At 37.4% G+C, this 23,518-nt stretch overlaps 1 protein-coding gene across 1 annotated transcript in view; it reads left to right on the top strand.

Moving 5' to 3' along the window:
- Positions 1-23,518, top strand: part of LOC114648378 (ALK tyrosine kinase receptor) — a 1,111,743-nt gene that overhangs the window by 985,751 nt on the left and 102,474 nt on the right. Inside the window, 1 exon segment of the mRNA XM_051925325.1 lies at positions 7,781-7,831. Within this exon segment, the coding sequence (XP_051781285.1) occupies positions 7,781-7,831 (51 nt within the window).

Genomic DNA, 23,518 nt, shown 5'->3' on the forward strand with positions numbered 1-23,518 from the left:
TTACATACAATGTGATTTGTTACTGTATAAATTACTGTTCATGTAAAAGTTACATATTTTCTAGTTTGGGTACTTTATTCATATTTCATTAAAATGTCAGAATTGCCAACTCCAGGTTAAGATGACATTCATGTACATTTATTGTTTTAGTCCATTGTAAACATCTGTAAGGGAGAAGCTCTGCATTATGCTTTTTAAGTGTAAATTATTAATTTCTTCTAGTATTACATTTTTCTTTTTTTCCAGACCCTGTGCATAAAATATCCCACAAAATATTTATCTGATCTTAAATATAAAATGTATGTAAAATTTCATAACTCTTTGGAATACTAACACATGAAAGTAATCAAAGTAACTCTTTTTTTGTTGCATTGCAAACAGAAAATATGCTGTTTTATGCTATATTTGCTTAGTAATACACAGTAAAAATGATATGTGCCTTCCCAGTCCGCAGATAAAAACACTGCAGCTTTTGGGCCTTTAAATTTTGCTTTTTGACAGGAATGCGATCTTTAAAACTTGCTATAAATTGAAGGAACTGATTATAAGGAATTTTAAATCATCTGACTCAGCATGGCCACAGTAAAAAGTTCAGTGACACTGGGCTCTGAGGGAGTAATTTTAGGCAAAACTTTGTTTTTTTTACTATGGTAATTGAAAGAAACCCAAACATCTGGACAAATCCAAAGGTTTATATGGAAGTTACATCCTGCTGTGTCAAAGCTGTCCCTGAAAGCATCCTGAATGTTAATAGATCATACCAGTTCTGGGAAAGCAGCTTATTTTGAATTCTTCTTTCAAAACACATAGCTGTAGCTAATGCATAAATGTAAATAATGAATGATTCAACAAGCATGATATTGTTGGGAAGCTGCACTGTTTTTGCTGTTAAGCTAAAGATTATGGTGGAAAAAAAATACAGCACATCTCAATATAATTTAAGGCTGGAGTCTGTGAAAGTATTGTATTGTATTGTTGTAAATTTGGTAAGGTAGGAAGTCATTATACAATATAATATTTAGACTTAAACAGTTATCTGTTCATTTTAGAAGATAATGATATATGCATGGCATTACCACTTCATAGTGCTTTCATCCCTTAGGCGGCCATACACTGTACATGTAGTTTATTCAGATAACGCATAACTTTAACTACTAAGTTCTTACTTTTTACAGATTAGGAATTCTTTTTCAAAAATTTTATAAAGCACCGTCTTAAATATGAACAATTGTTAGGCTATTGTCCTAACTAACTATCTGCATGTAGCAGCTCACGACCTTGATATTCTCCGATTTAATAATTCCAGCAGTCAAGTGTTGGGGGAAACCCCATTAGCTTTTTTCCAAATCTTGGCAAGTATTGGAGGCAAGTCCATTCTTAGCATATCATCTACATTATAGGTGTTATTTTTGTATAGGACACACTCTGGACCCCCTGGAGGAGATAGCAAAGGGGGGAATTAAAACAAAACTGAGTGCAAATATGAACAATGCCGCATATCCTCTCTCTGTCATGCTAAAACTGAGAATGTTCAGCCTAATAAATATTCACCAAAAGCATGTCAAGAAATGCTACTGGGGCTCCTTAATGCCAACAGCAATACGCCTGCATGATGCCTCACTGTGACTGTGACAGCCAAGTCAGAACTTTTCTTTCTTTTTTCATTTTCTTGCTTTACAGTCATCCAGTGTATGTTAATAATAATAATACATTTTATTTATATAGCGCCTTTCCCATGCTCAAGGCACTTATGTTCAGACCAAAGTATGTATATTTATTTATTTATTTAAAGAACTCCTGAAAAAAAGCCAAATTTCCCCTTGGGAACAATTTAAGTTCTCTCTAATCGAATCTAAACTATCTATGATAAGTGGATGTACTGTGATGTAAGAGTCTGGTTGAGCACATGTACGATGCTGGAGAAAATCATTTAATAACCCTTTAGCATCTTGGGCTATTAGGCTCACAAATTTTTTTGTGCTAAATAAGCAAGTAGGGTTCTATAACAGGCAGTTGCGTTCAACTCATCCTTGATATGATGTTATAAGATTAGTATTATAAGAAAAGTACTTCACTGACTTTTGGCTATCTTGTTTAAGGTATATAGACACATCTCTAGGCAGCAGCTTGTGACCCTGAGTCTCAGCACCATGAATATATTCCATTCTTCATGTTTGCACCCCCACTACCTTATTTTCTGAATTAAATATATTTCTTTATACTTTACATGTTATCGGCTATATGATAAAGATGCTCTTGTATTTTCATGTCTTAGATAAATTTCTTATATAATTTTATTGACGAAGTGAAATGAATTGGCGATCAACAGAAATTTGGAATCAATAAAACTGACTGAAAAATAAAAAGAGGAGCATCAGCTACAAAAGTTTAGTAATAAGACAAATCCACCAAATCTATGGCAAGGAGAAATACATATTTATTGTTACATTTATTATAGGTTACTATAGTGCCATCAGAGTCAAAGACAAAATAATAGGCGTTTACTTTCTGTTTTATTTTTAATTGGAAATGGTAAAGGTAAAAAATCTGTACAGAGCTATTAAAAATGTAAATATTACTGGTCCATTTAGGTATTATGGGAGCTCTGCTTCTCTTTTGGACTATTGGGCATTTTATTTTCCGTAAAATAACATATTGTTTTTATTTATTCTGATGTTCTCTATGTGAGAAAGAAATCCCAAAACTTGCTCCAAAAGACCATGAGACTCCATCCCCATCTGTGTCCTCTTAAGACCATTTTCTCTAGGAGGCACAAAAAGGATGCCAGGTCAATACACTAAAGTACTAATTTCCCACCTTCTTCCAGTTTTTACTAACACTTTATGGTAATATTACATTTTCACAAAACAAGAATAAGAGAGACTCATTTTAGTCGTGGATAAGACTCCCTAAATGTGAGAGTCAGAAATTCAATTAAATTTATTATGATTTGTTAGACATGTAGCTATAACAACCACCTCAGGCTTTCCCTGACAAACACCAATTTTAGCTGTCAATATAACAATTAAAAATAAAACAGTAATTTTCTGCAAGCAAAAAACAAATCTTTTCATTTAGTACAAATGATATAAGGATAAACAGAAAAATGTAAAAATTATATTGGGGAAAATACTAATTTTAAGTGTATTCAATTTTATCACTAGTGATTAATTTGAATTCACAATCTTGATGCTGTCCAGGAGGCTTGAATAGATCTTTAAACCTTTGCATAAGAAAAAATAAATAGGCAAGTGTGTGTGACAATGTGAAAGGAAACTGTTGAAATTTAGCTTGACAGCTACATTGATTATGAGAAAAGTATGGTTTATCTTCAACCCTGAAATCATCTTATATTTGGGGATTGTCTGTAATACATGTCATAGTGAATGGTGTGGTTTAGATAGATAAATTAACGCATCTGTTTGCAGCATTTTTTTTGTTCTTAGATTCCAAGCTAATTGTACTGGGTCAGTGATGATTAAGAAAAGTTGGAAGCATCCTTGTTTTCTAACATGACTTGAAGCAAAAAACTCTGTTTATGTAATTTGTACAAATAGAGGCTTCAGAATTTGATTACTACAGTCTTATCACAGGCTATAATCTTAAGGCCATAATTGCCTAGTGTGGGGAATGAAGGTCCAATTTAATCCAATGAAAAGCTTTATTTACCTTTTTCTTTTTTCTCTCCAAAGATGATAATACCACTCTGTGCCCTTTCATGAATGAACTGTATATTACATTAAATGGGCAGCAAAGATTAAAAATTGCATCTGCCTTTAATGAAACAATACCAGCCTTGTAAAATAATAGAATGCAGTGGGTTTTCTAAAAGGTAAAGTGTGTGTTTTCTGAAACCTTGGTGTCAGTGTTTCAGAATAGAAGAAATCAGTTACGTTTGCAGTTTGTAGCTGTAAAATTTTTATCTTTAATTATTTACAAGCTTGACACAATCTACTTGTCTTTCTAAACTCTGTATCCCATTTCTTCTCATGATATATATATAGCTTCCCACCTCTTGGCTCTATACATTGTCCTTAGATGTCTTGGAGAATTCAAACAGCATGCTAATCGACTGTCATGGATCAGTCAGACATTTCCTTAATATAGAGACAAATGGTGCTACAAGCTCTGCACCTCTTCTTTGAGGTGACTTGGAGGAACAAGGGGCATATGAACATTGCAATAGTATCAAATTACAGTATATTGAAATTATTAGGAAGTAGTCCTGTAAAAACTTCCACAAACTGTTTCAAAACTGGCTTTATGTGTGAATTGATCTGACAACAGTAAGTTTACCTTAATAAAGACCCTTAACCTTTCTTTCTTTCTAAATTTGCCAAAATTTGAATTTGGTGATATTTCACTAACCCTTCAGGGAAGCAATATAGTCATATTTCCACTGACATTTAGGCCTATTTGATGCAAATTACTGGAAGTTTTGGAAATAAAAAAAAGAATTCACCCTTGAAAACCAAATTATCAAAACATCGTCAGCTTCACTTACTAAATCATTAAAAATCATCAAAGTTTACAACTGTATACTGTATACCCCACAAAGTCACGATTTAGGGTTTGCGGACTCAGTCGTTCGCGGTTTTTATCTTAGAACCTAATTATTAATTGTTAGCGGAAAGCGCAAATATCTTCCGCAATTTTTTATGGCTTTTTTCGTGGCAATACTGTGCTGTAGAGAGAACAGGAAGCAACCACTGAGGGAAATGCAGTTTGGGATGGTGAAAGTAGCCAATCCGAGAGCGTTATTCATTTCTCCTTGATGATGATTGACTGCCGCTTTGTGACACGTCTCCAGCTGAGTGTCCTCGTGTTTTCCATTTTGTTATTGTTTTGTTATTTTTAAACGCACACGATATCGTCGAACCACTCTGCACATTCTAAGGCTTCTGGAACTGAGCCTAAGCGCCAGTAGAAGTTTCAAACACTCCAGGAGAAGGTTGATTTGCTCCGGGAACTAAAAAGTTATGCTGCAGTAGCACGCCACTATGGCAGTAATGAAAGCACCGTATGCTACATAAAGAAGAACGAAGCAGCGATCTGGAGTACCGTATCTGTAAGTTTCTGTGATAGTGCCAAAAAGGAAAAGACGGTAAGGAATAAAAATATCGTCAGGATGGAACCTGCCTTGGCACTGTTGGTCACTGACTGCAGGAAGACGGTAACATCATCCGTGAGAAGGCACGGAAATTGTACCGGCAGTTCGCTACAGGAGACAATGTAGCAACTTCCTATCATAATGTTCCTGAAACCTATAAAGAAAAGCCAGCACAAAATCCCACCAGAAGAAGACCCATACAAAGATACGATTCCGCCAGAAGAAGAGGCACCACCCGAGGAGTTTTATATCTACTAAAGTTTTAAAGCTGCTTCATCATCATCAATATCATTGGTGAGTACCCGTACATTATACTGTATTTTAATTAAATTAAATTATTATGTATTTACTCTACTTCTAACAAAGAAAATGACAGCGCATGCCAAAGAAAATGCACTTGCATGAATTACAGTACGTATAGCGGTAACATCAGTATTTTACATTCTAGCACCGTGGGAGACATAGCAGTACAGTACTGTACAGTAGACGGGTTTACCTTTACATTCTGTTTTTAGGTAATGTATTAAGGTCATTTTTTTAGGTAATATATTAATGTATTAAGCTGAGTTTGCAACAAAATTAAAGTGCTTTGGGGGCATACTGTATTTAGGATTGAAACTATAAAAATAGGCATTTAAAAGGCATTTTTTAACCACATCCAAAAGTCGCGGTTTTTCACAATTCGCATATATATGCATATTTTCAAGGTTAGTCCAAAAAAGAAACCAAACATAAAAATATATATACTTAGAAATTAATAAGACTTGTCTCCAGGTAAAGAGACTTGAGCTGGGAGAACTTCAGCTGCATTGGTGGGCAGGATGGGATAGTAGGCTGCTTGTGCTGATTGACACATTTCCAAAACAAAGACACTGATGGAGAGGAGAGAAGGAATTTAAGGTGTCCCGGGATTACAATTTTTTTCGTTGGCTTCAGGGATTGTAGTATTAAATGAAGTTGATGTGATATACATACTTTAATGTGTTTCATCTTGAAAGTGATATCAAGAGCTCCAAGAAGATAGTCCTTGGAAATTTAAGTCGACTTAGAAGCCAGATGTCATCAAATGTAATTATGTGCTCTCTTCTTATATATATATATATATATATATATACACTATATATTCCTTCCGGTCCCCTACAGTCAATATAACAAGTAAAAATAAAACAGCAATTTTCTGTAAGCAAAAAACAAATCTTTTCTCCTCTTCTAATTTTTCCTTAACCAGAAAATATTAAGCTATCATTGGTATTCAATATTATGTGAATACCAATGAACTTAGGCAAACATTGGTATTCTAGTCCTTATTCAATAGGAGTATCTGTCAATATCCAGTTTGTTGTGTCTTTTCTTTCTTCTTTTTTTTTTTGTTTAAATGATATTTTTCCTGCTTTTGAATTTTTTTTCTCTTTGGCACCATGTCTTGTTTTACAACCATGTGCAAGTAATGACTGCCAGAATGCCAATATTTCATGAGCAGATTTATTAAATATACTGTGCTTATTAAATATGTTCTGTACAGTTTGTCAGTATACTTTGATAGTTGTTTTAGTGATCTTGTTTGCCAGTGATGGATTTATTTCAACATATGTATTCTTTGGCTTTTTATCTGATACTGTATTGTAATGTTTTAGCATTTTAAATGGCCCTGTCATACTATTAAGTGAGTTGCATAACAAAAAATTATTGAATGATTAAGTTTGTAATTGACAGTATGGTGATACAAATATCTCCTAGTATCATCCAATTACATTTCATGCCATTTGCATGTTAATGTTGCACACATTATTAAACTAATAAAATAATATTTATTTGCTTAGACTGATACTTATATATTTTTTTCAAATTAGACCTCACCAGGAACTAAAGTGGCTGAATGCAAACCTTTTTATTTAATAAAAAAGATGGCCAATGGCTTATTTACTCATCAGCATTCTGTGTGAATGTTTTCTAGTTATATATGTTTAATTTAAACATTTAAAACATGTTAGGTAAAATATTGTAAATCTGTAACAATCAATTTATTTGAAGAACTTCATTAGCTACTTGCTGGAAACCTTGTAGTGTGTCACACGCTGTCACATCTAATTGAATTTAATGTACTGTATATTTTCACCATGTTAAATAGTAAGAAAATGGGAATGAGTGAAATACAGAACATTAAAAAACATGGAACTGAACATATGAGCATTCAAAGAGTCAATAAGTTATCATGTACTGTTTCTTCACAGGGACACAGTGGTTAGTGTTAACAGCCTTGTCACTCCAGGTGAATGAATTTAACTCTTAGTCCCTCATTGGTTGTTTGGTGTTTTGTAGTTTTTGTTTTGATACTGCGGGTCTCTTGCACATTCCAAGGATGTACATATGTCTCATTGGTGATTTCAAATTGGCACAGTGTGAATGAATGTGGGTGAATATGGCCTGTGATAAACTCATGTGCCATCCTCGGTTGGTTCCTGCCTTCAGCCTGATGCTGCCGGAAAAGCCTACAGTGATGAAAGTAGATAACAGATGGAGTCATTTTTCAGGAAATGTTGAAATCATCTTCCCCTCTCTAAGAGCAACACTCAAAACTGCATGAATAGTGGTCTGACATAAAAGCTAGTTATTAGTTTTTTTTTTTTTTTTTTAATTCTGTTAAGAAATCGTTCTCTCTTAAATACACAGATCTGTGGATTTTCAAGAACATGAATGACACACAAGAAGGAGGGCCTCAAGGTACAGTAACAATGACCAAGGATTATCCTTGTAATAAAAATATTAAAGGGATGTGCTATATATTTCAAAATTATTTCAAAATTGAAGAAAAGTGATCTTCCAAACCAGTTATAATGTTAGTTCATTTCTGTGTGTTTTATTGAAACAATTGTCTCTTATTGTTGGGTCTTTTCTCGTGTGGTTAATTTAAACTGATTGTGAGAATAAGTCCATCATTTGGCTGTAAAATGTGTGTGATATTTAAAAGTTTTTGTCAAGTTATGTTCCTTCTGTTATAGTTTTCCTTGTTGAGGTAGGTATTAAATTAAATTCTAGACTGTCACACCAAATTTTTTATTATAAAATTGCTTTAAAGAAATTTTGCTACAAAAACACCCATAGAACATAATAGCATAGGAAATCTGACAACCAAGAGGAGACAATTCAGTCCTGTCCCAATATCTCATCCAGATTCTTCTTAAAGGTTGTCAAGGTTTCTGCTTCAACTACATGTCTTGGTAGTTTGTTCCAGACTCCATAATTCTTGTGTGAAGAAGTGCTTTGTGGAGGAGGAGACTAGGAGCATGCACTGATACAGTGTGTTGCCACACACAACACATGACAAACTACCTCAGGATCCCAGATTAGGACCTGAATGCAGCCATGCAAACGGGTGACACCTCAGCACCACACTAGTTCAGATGGAATGGAACAGTGTGAGGTTTTTTTTTTTTTTATTATCATGGCTGGACTGCCAATTCTGCCACCAACCCCCAAGTTTTTCCTGCATGTTGGAGGGCCTACCTGCAGGACTGGATGCAGATTATTAACATCATACCCAGGAAGGAGCAATTGCAGGTTAAGGGCCTTGCTCAAGGGCCCAAATGCTCTTCCTGTTAATTTCTGGTGATTCCCTTGAGTATATGATTCACTCTACAGCTGAAAGAATTCTGCTGGACCTGAAAGAATCTTCACTATGTCACATTTGATTTAAATTAGGATCTGACATATAATGGCTTCAGTTCAATTTATTTTTGCATCATGCTCTTCACTGAGTGCAGACTCCAAGCACTTTAACAAAGTTTCAAAATAATAAGCAAATTACAAATGTTATAAATTACATAATGTACAAAATAAATGCAGCTTACACAAGGAGTAAAACAAAGCAATTAAATTGATTGATCCTAACAATATATGTCTGTGTTAAGCAGTGAGCATCACCTCCACGAATGAACCAGGTTAAATGCCAAGAATAGCACTAAGGAAAGGCTGTTCTGTTTACAGGACCACTATAGACACCATAATGGAGATAGAAAGGACCACAACCGCAACAACAGACACCAATTAGGACTCAAATAATAATTTTATACTTGGCTTTTTTTAAAATCATTTTTCAGCATACAAATCCAGACTCAAATCTTACCAGGAGGCTTGCAATGAAAGCTGAGAGACAAATGCAGCAATAAGCTGAGGTGCTCACAATGCTCTGGCTGTTAACTTCCCGGGCATTGCAGAAGTGTGCAGGAGATTGAAGTTTGGAAGGTTATGGAGGGCCACAGTTTAGAAGTCGTAGGGTTAAGACCACAGTGACATAGTGAATATTGTTGATCTTCATAGCTACTATGCCTACAATGTCCGTTAACATTATGACTAAGGCATGGGCAAGCTTCAGAGCTAAGCACTGCTTCAATGAATATGCCTGTGTGCATATGCTGGAATGTGTTTTAGTTGTAAGTATGAATCATATCTGGCCAATTGGCGCTTTGTCAGCCATATCCTGTTGGTCTACTATGACTCCCTGTGTGCTAGACTGTTATTTATTGTATAACTCCTCAGTGCTCATTTTACCACATTTTAAACTTTTCAAATGCTACATGTTTATTTTCCCTTGGTTCATTATAATGTACAGCATATCTGTTAAACTTTGTGAAGAACATCAGTTTTGTTTCTGTGATATGATGGTCAAGAGTGGTGCATATCACTTCTCAAGGACTTTAGCAATCAGCCCTTCTGCTCCAGAAATGAAGCATTAAATGTAACATGGTGGTAGTTCATCACGTTTCATCAAGTAGTCCACTCTTTGCTCTCAAATTTGTGACATCTGTTCCCAGCACATTTCCCCTAATATATTTTTTTTGATATGACAGAAGTGACATTTACATTATGAAGTTCACAGAAATAGCATTGTCTTGAATTACTGCAGCCATCCAGCAATGTTGGTGTTAAAATGATTTAATATCTTCTGTACGCTTTTTCACTGATGCATCTGTAAAATAATGAGAAAAAAAATGTTATAGGTAAAAACCTTGATACCGGTCTTTCCATTTTAATTTTGTGTGTGCTTCAACTTTTTCTTAAAGCATATAATGATTTATGTTCAATTACTTTGCTGTACTAAAAGCACAAGTTTGCTATTTCAGTCTTTGCCTTCACTTCACCACAAGACACTTTGCAAATCAATTAATATGTTAAAAAATACTAGTACAGTTTTTTTTTTTATATATGACATATTCTGATCTTTCTTGGGCAGCACGGTGGCGCAGTGGTAGCGCTACTGCCTCGCAGTTAGGAGACCCAGGTTCGCTTTCCGGGTCCTATCTGCGTGGAGTTTGCATGTTCTCCCCGTGTCTGCGTGGGTTTCCTCCGGGCGCTCCGGTTTCCTCCCACAGTCCAAAGACATGCAGGTTAGGTGGATTGGCGATGCTAAATTGGCCCTAGTGTGTGCTTGGTTTGTGGGTGTGTTTGTGTGTGTCCTGCGGTGGGTTGGCACCCTGCCCGGGATTGGTTCCTGCCTTGTGCCCTGTGTTGGCTGGGATTGGCTCCAGCAGACCCCCGTGACCCTGTGTTGGGATTCAGTGGGTTGGAAAATGGATGGATGGATGGATGATCTTTCTTTGTGCCGGTCCCAAGCCCGGATAAATGGGGAGGGTTACGTCAGGAAGGGCATCCGGTGTAAAATTTTGCCAAATCAATATGCGGACAACAATACAAATTTCCATACCGGATTGGTCGAGCCCCGGGTTAACAACGACCGCCACCAGTACTGTTAACCAACAGGGTGCTGGCGGAAATTGGGCTACCGTTGGCTGAAGAAGGAGAAGAAGAAGGGGGAGACATGTCATGAGGCAAGAGGAGAGGAGGAAAGTAAAGAGAGTGGATCTGAGGTTAGGAACTTTGAATGTGGGCAGTATGACTGGTAAGGGGAGAGAGTTAGCAGATATGATGGAGAGAAGGAAGGTTGATATATTGTGCGTGTAAGAGACTAAATGGAAGGGGAGTAAGGCGAGGTGGATCGGAGGTGAATTCAAATTGTTCTATCATGGTATGGATGGGAGGAGAAATGGAGTAGGGGTTATTCTGAAGGAACAGTATGTCAAGAGTGTTTTGGAGGTGAAAACAGTGTCAGACAGAGTAATGATTATGAAGCTGGAAATTGGAGGTGTGATGATGAATGTTGTTAGTGCATATGCCCCGCAAGTTGGGTGTGCAATGGGTGAGAAAGAAGATTTTTGGAGTGAGTTGGATGAAGTGATGAACAGTGTACCCAAAGGACAGAAAGTGGTGATTGGAGCAGATTTCAATGGGCATGTTGGTTGAAGAGACCAGTGGAGACGAGTAGGTGATGGGTAGGTATGGTGTCAAGGAGAGGAATGAAGAAGGTCAGAGGATAGTGGATTTTTCCAAAAGGATGGATATGGCTCTGGTGAATACGTATTTTAAGAAGAGGGAGGAACATAGGGTGACGTACAAGAGTGGAGGAAGATGCACACAGGTATATTACATCCTATGCAGAAGAGTCAATCTGAAGGAGATTGAAGACTGCAAAGTGGTGGCAGGGGAAAGTGTAGTTAAGCAGCATAGGATGGTCGTCTGTAGGATGACGTTAGAGATCAAGAAGAGGAAGAGAGTGAGGGCAGAGCCAAGGATCAAATCGTGGAAGTTGAAAAAGGAAGACTGCAAGATTGAGTTTAGGGAGAAGGTGAGACAGGCACTGGGTGGCAGAGAAGAGTTACCAGACAGCTGGGAAACTACAGCAGATGTAGTAAGGGTGACAGCAAGAAGGGTGCATGGCGTGACATCTGGAAAGAGGAAGGAGGAAAAGGAAACCTGTTGGTGGAATGAGGAAATACAGGAGAGTATACAGAGTAAGAGGATGGCAAAGCAGAAGTGGGATAGTCAGAGAGATGCAGAAAGTAGACAAGAGTACAAGGAGATAAGGCATAAGGTGAAGAGAGAGGTGGCAAAGGTAAAGAAAATGCGTATGATGAGTTGTATGAGATGTTGGACACTAAGGAGGGAGAAAAGGACCTGTACCGATTGGCTAGACAGAGGGACCAAGCTGGGAAAGATGTGCAGCAGGTTAGGGTGATAAAGGATAAAGTTGGAAACATACTCACAAGTGAGGAGAGTGTGTTGAGCAGATGGAAAGAGTACTTTGAGAGGCTGATGAATGAAGAGAAAGAGAGAGAGAAGAGGTTGGATGATGTGGAGATAGTGAATCAGGAAGTGCAACAGATTAGCAAGGAGGAAGTAAGGACAGCTATGAAGAGGATGAAAAATGGAAAGGCCGTTGATCCAGATGACATACCCATGGAAGCATGGAGGTGTTTAGGAGAGATGGCAGTGGAGTTTTTAACCAGATTGTTTAATGGAATCTTGGAAAGTGAGAGGATGCCTGAGGAGTGGAGAAGTGGTGTACTGGTGCTGATATTTAAGAATAAGGGGGATGTGCAGGACTGCAGTAACTACAGGGGGATAAAATTGATGAGCCACAGCATGAAGTTATGGGAAAGAGTAGTGGAAGCTAAGTTAAAAAGTGAGGTAATGATTAGTGAGCAGCAGTATGGTTTCGTGCCAAGAAAGAGCACCACAGATGCAATGTTTGCTCTGAGGATGTTGATGGAGAAGTTTAGAGAAGGCCAGAAGGAGTTGCATTGCGTCTTTGTGGACCTGGAGAAAGCATTTGACAGGGTGCCTTGAGAGGAGCTATGGTATTGTATGAGGAAGTCGGGAGTGGCAGAGAAGTACGTAAGAGTTGTACAGGATATGTACAAGGGAAGGGTGACAGTGGTGAGGTCTGCGGTAGGAGCAACGGATGCATTCAATTTGGAGGTGGGATTACATCAGGGATCGGCTCTGAGTCCTTTCTTATTTGCAGTGGTGATGGACAGGCTGACAGACGAGATTCGACAAGAGTCCCCATGGACTATGATGTTTGCTGATGACATTGTGATCTGTAGCAAGAATAGGGAGCAGGTTGAGGAGACCCTGGAGAGGTGGAGATATGCTCTGGAGAGGGGAGGAATGAAGGTCAGTAGGAACAAGACAGAATACATGTGTGTAAATGAGAGGGAGGTCAGTGGAATGGTGAAGATGCAAGGAGTAGAGTTGGTGAAGGTGGATGAGTTTGAATACTTGGGATCAACAGTACAGAGTAATGAGGATTGTGGAAGAGAGGTGAAGAAGAATTGAGTGCAGGCAGGGTGGAATGGGTGGAGAAGAGTGTCAGGAGTAATTTGTGACAGATGGGTATCAGCAAGAGTGAAAGGGAAGGTCTACAGGATGGTAGTGAGACCAGCTATGTTATATGGGTTGGAGACGGTGGCACTGACCAGAAAGCAGGAGAAAGAGCTGGAGGTGGCAGAGTTAAAGATGCTAAGATTTGCATTGGGTGTGACGAGGATGGATAGGATTAGAAATAACTACATTAGAGGGTCAGCTCAAGTTGGATGGTTGGGAGACAAAATCAGAGAGGCGAGATTGCGTTGGTTTGGACATGTGCAGAGGAGAGATGCTGAGTATATTGGGAGAAGGATGCTAAGGATAGAGCTGCCAGGGAAGAGGAAAAGAGGACGGCCTAAGAGAAGTTTTATGGATGTGGTGAGAGAGGACATGCAGGTGATGGGTGTAACAGAACAAGATGGAGAGGACAGAAAGATATGAAAGAAGATGATCCGCTGTGGCAACCCCTAACAGGAGCAGCCGAAAGAAGAAGATGATTCTGATCTTGCAAGTCACCTTTTCTAAAAGCATGAACCAAATGTACAACAGTAATAATAAATGCTAAGTGTCTGCCATATTAATAAAGAAAGATGCCTAAAAATATTTAGCTCAACCCCTGGTAAGCAAATCTCCTCAAAGAAAATTCCACAATGTACACATTTGCTATTTAAATGTATTAATCTGCAGAGTACTTAAAGTAGCTAAAATAGTTATCTCAAGTTATTTATCTCTAATAAGCTTGTACAATTTCAAAATAATAACTGCACAAGAATCAATGTGTTTTACTTTGTCCATGATCAACTTTATTTTTGAACTCTTGTGCACAGCAGAGTTACCCAAGTCACTTCCTTATTTGTGGGTCATCTCTTTGAGTATTTCATGTGCATGTAACACATCATAGCATTGCCTTTCACTTTAGCCTATCAAATACTAAAACCACTTACTGCTAATACGTAATACTGTAAGTGGTTTTTAGATTGAGGTTTTGAAGGAAAAGAAGGGCAATTCACCAGATGAACTAGCCTCCACAATGTCTCTGTTGGAAATCAGCAATATTGTCTTAAATTTGGCAACTATACAACTATGCTTAGAAGTTTAATCTCTTTTTAAATAATTACATTTTCTGACATAAGTTTAAACTCATCATGGCTTAATATAATAGTGTTTTAAATTTGAACACATAAATGTTTTATACTAGATTAATTTTATAGTATTTAAGTTTGAAACTACAAAATACTTGCCAGTTCACAGCTCACACTAGCAGTAATTTTTAGCAATTATTCTGAACCTCTTTGGAAGGGAAATTAGCAGTAAGTTCTTCACATTTCACAAGGAGAGTTTTGATTTAGAGGTTATGGTCACTCTTTTTCCCCCACTATCAAGGACTACTTTTAACTCTTTTCTGTGCAGATTTTTCTGTAAAAATAAATAAATAAATTGGAATCAGGGAGACAGCTAAGAGACTGCTGCCACTGCAGCTCCACCAATGTTTCTCCACCTGCTAATGCTCATTGGCCTAAATGTGTGGACGCAGGCGTAGCTTAGTTATGACCTAAAAAAAAGTTATTTTGCTAAAACAGAGTATCTATATAATATTTTAAATGCACTTACTACTTACTCCAAATAAGATTTGAAATTGAAATTTATTTCATATTTCATATTTTTTTAGCACTTCACTGAATATCAAGGTAGATTTTGTATGTGGCCGTTTGATAATTAATATTTCCAATAACCATTGTTGCTCTTTTAGGTAGGTATGAGTTGTGCTACCAGTCTAAGATGGTTGAAATCTAAGTACAGTAATCAATGTTGACCTCAGCCTTAATATTTCCAGGGCATCATCTGTTGAAATGTATTTTGTAATGCATGTTTTAATAAAATGCATTGCATTTCTTATTCCAACAGATGGCACATCACAAATATTTCTGCTCTGTTGGAAGGACAAATGCAACGCATATGTCTCTATTATATGGCATTTGGTAAGGGATTTGTAAAAGCAATGTTAATCTGTTGTAATGACAAATATAATGCATTTTATTACAATGGCAGAAACATACTAACAGGATGGACACACGGACACTTGTGCTTTTATTTACTAATTAACCACTACTTGTTTTCCTCTTGATAACCTGAATCAAATCTATTACTGTCTCATTTCAAAATGGTAAAAAGAAGAACCATTCTGAAGTGTAGCTTAATGTTTTTTCTCTATATTTTTTCTAAGTTCTGAGTGTTGATGATAAAAAAAAAATTTGTTTTCTAAGTTCAGTAAATGTAATTTTATCATTCTTTTTTTCTTCCCTGCACTGACCCTTCTCCTCAATCAGATTACAGTTTTGTCTGCTCGATGCTCATTTGTGCAGTTACAAATTTAAAATGCAAGGCAATTTTTCTTTGTCTTCAGTTGCTTACTAATGAACAAAGTAAAATATCACTGCTCGGAGGGAATGAAATAAAACTGAATGATGCTCACTGATCTATGCTCCTCATACAATAATTATATAAACATGTAATTCAACAATGAAATGTCAGAGGGGTGTTCTCTGACAAATGTAAGCATCTTTTTCAAGGTTAATTAAACATTTTAGCAATGTGTTGTTTAAAGGAGTCATACTTTGTATTTGACATTTTGTTGCAAGTTTTCCCGTAACTGTACATAAAATTAACTTTGAAAATGTGTATTTTTTTGCAGTTTTAGGATTGATTCTTTTATATACTCTTGTAATGCTTTAGAATTTACAGCTTAGTCCCAACTGAAAAGTGTCCCAAATAAGGCCAAACAACTTGAAATGTTCAATACATTCGCTACAGCTGTTTTTCCTCTGTTGCAGCTAACAAGGCAGCTTATATTTCTGGAAAACTTGTGTGTGAAAACAAGGAGTTAGTAAAGTGTACCACACAACCCTGGGAAATGTAATTTTTTTCTGTACACTCTGGGTTTCCTCCCATTTTTTAAGGGACATTTTATTGTGGGATGCGGTCAGATGGTCACATACAGAGAATCTCTCTTTAGTGAGTTATGATTTAGCATCGTCTGTGTACAATGTCTTAGTGGAAGCAAAGGCTAAGTAGGATTGGAAAGTGGAACTTCTTTGGCCTGGACACTTAGGATCACGTGAGCTATCTATCTTCCCCAGTACTTCTTGCTTGCCTCATTTCTTCTAATCTTACCACTTCTTCACCTATTTTTTTCTCAACTTCACATAAAAAGTGACCAGGCCAGGACTTTTTCCATTGTTGCACCATATTGCAGATATTCATGACCATAAATAAATTACACAGACACATTGTTCCGGGTTAATTCCCATCTTGCACATATCATTATTAAGAAAGTTGTTGGTTCTTCACAACTCTGAATCTAGGTAAGCAGCAGAAGAACATACAGATTATGCCTGGGATCTATCAATCATGAACAAAAGTCCAAAATATTGTGCATTGTTTAAATATTAAAACCATTACTTATGTGTAAGACGTTTCTTCTTGCTGAACAGATAATAGATGAACTTAGGTTAACGAGAAATAAAGATCCACTTCATTTATATTTAGGATTGCTGATACACTGTAATGATAATCAAATATATTGACCTGTTAATACTAAACTGTAAATAAAACATTTTATTTGAAAGCACCTTTCAAAATACCATGAACACTGTACAGCAAAAAAGATAAAAAAACAAAAAAAGTTAGCAGAACTAAAAAGATGGATTCTAAGTTGAAATTTAAAAGAAGAGAGTGAGGTACATGCATGCGGCTCCAGAGGCAGGGCATTCCACAACCATGGTCCCACTACACTAAAGGCTCTGTCACAAACGGAGCGACACCTGCAAAATGAGACATTTAACAACAAGGTATCAGAGGAACAAAGTGAATGTGGTACATCTTGCCTGAAGAAGGGGCCTGAGTTGCCTCGAAAGCTTGCATATTGTAATCTTTTTAGTTAGCCAATAAAAGGTGTCATTTTGCTTGGCTTTTCTCTACATTCATAATGGCTAACACGGTACAACACCCTAGTACGAGAGAGAGAGAGGAATCCAACCTTGCAATTTACTTGAAATGGAAAAAAGCTGCCTTAGTGATGTTATTGATACTGTATGTACTTCAAAGGAGAGTGTGGGGTAAATAATGAGACCAAGATTTTTTACTTTTGTAGATAGTGATGTAATAAAACATGGGATCGCTAAAGAAAAATTGTCCATTTTCCTTAAAACACCTTGGGATGAGATGATTATGCTCTCTGTTTTTCCACTATCTAATCTATGACAATGATCAGTCAAACATTGTTTTAAATCAGTCAGTCCATAAGGAAAAAATTCAACCAGGCAAGAGTACTTCCAATGATGTTTAATGCATGCTCAAGTCTAGACAGGAGGCTATCATGAATCATGGTTGCATTAAGGTCCAGGAAGATTACAAATGTTAACAGACCATGATCATCTACAGCCAGCAGATCACTATTCTGAAGTTTCTTGTACTATGATTGGTCCATGCCCATTTTTGAGGATGGATGCAATAGCGGCCATCTTAAGGCTTAAAGGAGCTAATCCAGTATGAAAGTATGTGTTAATGATAATAGTAATAAAATGAAGAAGAAAAAGAAGATCAGCCTTAATTAGAGAGGAGGGCATGGGTTTCAGAAGACAGGTGGTGATCATCACATTGGTCATAATATGTTTATGGACTGTGGGATGATCCAAAAATGTAAAACTAGATAAGCAACAACCAGTTAAGATAGGGGATGAAAAGGGTTCTGACTAAGCAGTTGGAGCATTAAAAAGCTTTAAAAAGATTAAATCAATCTCGTTGTTCAAATAGGACAGGAATTCGTGACAGAGTTTCAGAAGAGACAATCACAGGAAAATGATCAGGTTTAGAAGCTTATTGACAGTAGAGAAATGTGTCCTGGGAGTATGCTGACCATGTAGAATGCTATTTGGCAATTCTGGCCTTTTTATTTATATATACTAGGGGGCTCCGCCCCCTGCTCGCTTCGCTCGCTAACCCCTGTGTTTGGTTAATCCATCCATCCATCCATCCATCCATCCATCCATCCATCCATCATCCAACCTGCTATATCCTAACTACAGGGTCACTGGGGTCTGTTGGAGCCAATCCCAGCCAACACAGGGCACAAGGCAGGAAACAAACCCCAGGCAGGGCGCTAGCCCATCGCAGGGCTTGCACACACACACCAAGCACACACTAGGGACAATTTAAAATCGGCAATCCACAAAACCTGCATGTCTTTGCACTGTGGGAAGAAGCACCCAGAGGAAAGCAACGCAGACACGGGGAGAACATGCACACTCCACGCAGGGAGGATCAGGGAAGCGAACCCAGATCTCCTAACTGCGAGGCAGCAGCGCAACCCACTTCGCCACTGTGCCGCTGTTTGATTAATCGGATATACATTGTGACAACGCAACGTATAATCGCTCGTGAGTGAATATTGTTTCTGTTTCTCTAATAAATAATCCGACTTTTTCTAATGGTTGTCCCTGTGATTTGTTAATTGTCATAGCAAAAGCTATTCTCACGGTAAACTGTAAACATTTTAATACGAATGGCATATTACAATCTCCTTTGGTGTCTAATGTTATTTGTGGAATATATACATCACCTTTGTTGTCACTTGTTAAAATTTGCATCGCTTCTCCGTCATCATAAATATACACCTGACTGAATTGTGTATTCTTTGAAATTAAACTTGTCGTTGCTTTAACTGTTGTGGGACGACCTTGCTTTGTCCTGCTATTTTTTCAATTACACCTGGCTCTGATGATTAATTACCTTTTGTTTGCGCTAATGAGATCTTTACTATCTTTTTTTTGATACTGTAGCGACTGACATAATAAAGTGTCACAAAAGTTTTACTTGAACAATCCTCGACTTTGTAACCCCAAACACAACTGTCTAGCACCCTCTCCGACCCCTCCTCCCCCAGGTCTCGCCTCCCCCTTACCGCATCAATCAGTACCCCGCTATCAGTCTTCCATGCTGTACTCCGCCCCCCTCAATCGGACCTATCAGTCACTTAAAACAAAAAAGGCTTCAACCTGCTGGCGAGCTGCCTGTTCTGCTTGTCGCATGTCGTTGTTTTAAGAGCTGGGAGCACATGATGCGTGTCTGCCAAAAGCAATCCAACAACTGCTTAGTTAGATGTCTGTGGACTTATTTTAAATGATGGCTCACTGACTTATCTCGCGTGACGTTGTAAAAACAATAATTGTCCTTTATTTCCGGCCCGGACGTGGTTAAATCTCTTTCTTGCAGGACGTATAATGCTGCTCCCGTTTATGAAGTTCTAATCTTTTAATTCTGAGCCCTATTGGATGTGCTTTGTTTTCAATTCCACTTGTTCCGGGCTGATTATCACTTTCCTTATTTTCTAAATTTGCACCTAGATTATTGTTTTTCTTTTTAGTATTTTTTTCTCTCCACCGCTTTTGGGTCTCTTTTGTCCACGCTTTTCTTTCTTCTTTGTTTAGTCGTCGATGTTTCATTTCTACCCTATTCATTTCATTTCTACCGTATTGACCTTATACACTTTATATGCACTGAGAGCCATGGACCTGTGTGTGCTGCGTGACTGCCTTTACACTACTGATTTTTTTTTTCTGCCCGTGGTCTTATCTTGTAAGTAGGGCGTGTCTTGCACCGTGGCAAGTGTCTTTGGTCTCACGGTTCTTTAAAATGTCTTCCCAGAAGATCACGTATCGTAGCCTTGCTTTTACTTTGCTTTCCAGGATTTCCTTTTATAATACATATATATTATATATATATACAGTGTATATGTATATATATATATATACAGTGTATATGTATATATATATATATATATATATATATATATATATATATATATATATATATATATATATATATATATATATAGGCCTATATAAATGAGATTTTTTTTGTTCCCAAATTTGTTTTTTTACATAAGCTTGTTAAGTTAAATTATATATATCCATCCATCCATCCATCCATTTTCCAACCCGCTGAATCCGAACACAGGGTCACGGTGGTCTGCTGGAGCCAATCCCAGCCAACACAGGGCACAAGGCAGGAACCAATCCTGGGCAGGGTGCCAACCTACCGCAGGACACACACAAACACACCCACACCCACACACCAAGCACACACTAGGGCCAATTTAGAATCGCCAATCCACCTAACCTGCATGTCTTTGGACTGTGGGAGGAAACCGGAGCGCCCGGAGGAAACCCACACAGACACGGGGAGAACATGCAAACTCCACGCAGGGAGGACCCGGGAAGTGAACCCGGATCCCCAGGTCTCCCAACTGCGAGGCAGCAGCGCTACCCACTGCGCCACCGTGCCGCCAATTATATATATATATATATATATATATATATGTATATATATATATATATATGTATATATATATATATTTACACGCGCACACACACGCACACACACACACAATGGTCTGAACACCAGAATGTATAAAACTGAAGGATATTTAAAAATAAGAAAAACTCCTGACTTGGATCTCACAATCACAGTGAGGAATTATGCAGTCAGTTTTAAGTAGCTTGTTGATTCAGTGGGCCACTCTTGAAATGACAGTACCAGCCCAGCACACCACAGCGTAGAAGATTGTACTGCCCATGACAGAGTTGTAGAAGATGTGAACAATGTCACTTACCACATTAAACAAAGTCCCCTAAGAAAAGCAACAAAAGCATGTTCCTCATAGGCAGTCACATAAACAGCCAAGCTCATTTTCCTAACAAGAGGTTAAGCCTGGACCTGTAAGTTTTCATGTGGCGCAGTGCATATAAATGCCATAGTATGAGTTTTAAGTGTGGCCAGATGAGCTAGTTGAAAGAATGTAATTATAATGAGGAACTAGAGTAACAAGGGATAGGGAGACACCATCTGGAGGAGGACACTAATTTAGTGTATTAATAAGAGCAGTGGAGCAGATCTTTTGATTGTTCCTGAAGGTGATATTATGAGGTGAGTACTGTCTATGGGACTGGCCAGTGATATGGGTGGTTAAACAGAACAACCTTGAGGTCTAAATTGAATAGATCAGTGCCATGTAATTTGTTTATACTGTATGTACTGGTATCATCACTGGTAAATTCAGCTTCATCTTTTATTGGAACGGTTTAGTCGATATCATGAAATTTTTATTCTGCAGTGCAGATAAACTAATGAATATTAGTAAAAGAAGTGATTATAGTTGGTTCAGCCATCTATGGTTGGTTATCAGTTCACAAAATATAAATGGTAATAAAGCAAGTATTACTGGGAGGTGTACTAACAATAATATTTTTTGTTCACAAAGAATCATTAATATATAAAAGTACAATCATTAAAATAATTTTCTATAGTTTCTGTAAGTTTTATATGCAAAAAAAGTACTTGTACTTGCTAACTCAAATAATATTCCAAATTAACAATTAAGAAACTGAGCATACTGTCATATTTGCATTAAATTAACAGAGGAGCAAGTAACAAAAAAGACAGATCCTAATAATTCAAACTCAAAAACATTAAAATGTATATTTTAGCAATTAAACCAAACATTCAGTGTGCCCCAAAACTTGAACATAATACAGTATGCATTGAATATGTACTGTTAACTTTTCTTAACAGTTTCAACAATAGTATTACAAAATGAACACTCATCGTGTTAAAGATTTGGCTTTGTCATCTGAAGGATAAATATAATTAAGAGGTGGAGTTATTTTGGGTAGAAAAGGATGAAGTTCCTGATTTATTCTTACTTTTCTCTAAGAAGCTTATCTAGTCTGCTCTTTCTGTTGACACTAGTGTATAATTGCAATATTGTCGATCCAGATAGCAGTTAAGTGTCACTCATTTAATGTCCTATTTTTCTTTGGTAGGGTCTTAGAGGAAAATATGGAATTGTAACTGCATGATAACAGGTAGTTTAAAGAAGTCACTTTCTAACATTTTAGTACACAAAACAGCCACGTGCTGAAAAAGATGAGGGCAGGTGAAACAGTGGACCTAACTGCAGTGATGTTGGAAATGTTTAAGACAGAAGAAGATCATAAAGCAGAAGGGTTGACAAACTTGTGCAACATGGTTGTGTATGCAAAGAGGAATCCTGAAAATTGGAAAACGTGGGCTCATTCCAGTATATCATGTAAAGGAAAGGGTGGTATGGCTCATACTGAGCTATCAAGCTCTTGGATCAGATTATGAAAATGTCTGAGTGAGTGGTAGAAAAAAATAATCTCGGGTCAAATAAAAGTTAATGAAATGCAGTTGGGTTTTCATACCAGAGAAGAGAACAACAGATGTGACCTTTGTTGTCAGCCAAATTCAGTAAAAGCATCAGGTGAAACATAAAGAAACTACATTTGCATTTGTAAATTTGGAGAAGGGATTTTACAGAGTGCTTTGAGTGGTAGTGAGATGAACTTTGAGAAAGCTAGGCGTAGGTGAATGGTTAGTGCCTGTTGTGATGTCAGTTTAGCGTGAATTGTGATCATAACAGTAGATGCAGACAGTGAAAGTTTTGAGGGAAAGGTGCTGCACCAGTAATCTGTTCTGGTCAACTGTTTTTCATGATCATGATGGAGTTGTTGACCACAGAAGTGCATGAGAGCTCTTGTATGTTAAATTTCACATAGTAACTGAAAGAATTTCTAGGAGAAGATACTGTAATGGGAAGCTAGTTTGGAAGCAAAGTTAATTTCAGGAAAGACTGAAGTAATGATTGGAACCAAAAGGGCAGGAGAAGTGGAAGAAGTGAACATGAAAGTGAAGTATGGTTTGCGGAATGTGGGGAAATTATATTGTATTTGTATATTGTATTGAACTTAGTACAGTGCATGCTTTGTCAGAAGAGGCTGCATAGAAAGTGTACTGGTATGAAAGGTAGTCTGCAGTTAGTAAGTGCAACTTTTACAAAAAGTGTGTTTGAAAGGTATAGAATGCTAATGTAGTTAAGTGGAAATATGCATACTGTCGGTGGAGTTATTTTGGAGAAAGTGGGAAAGTTCTGCTTACTTGGGTGTCATGCTGAGTTCAGAAAGAAGTGTGGGCAGCACTGCAGTGGTAGACATAATTCAAGTTCAAGCACTTTATTGTCATTGTGTAACACAACGAAATTACTTTTTTGTGACGGCCCCAAAGTGCATTTAAAGAAAAGTCAAATATTTCCAAATATGTCATATACAGTGTTAAGTGGTCAAGTAACCA

Source organism: Erpetoichthys calabaricus, chromosome 3, assembly GCF_900747795.2.
Source record: "Erpetoichthys calabaricus chromosome 3, fErpCal1.3, whole genome shotgun sequence".
Classification (NCBI taxonomy): Eukaryota; Metazoa; Chordata; class Cladistia; order Polypteriformes; family Polypteridae; genus Erpetoichthys; species Erpetoichthys calabaricus.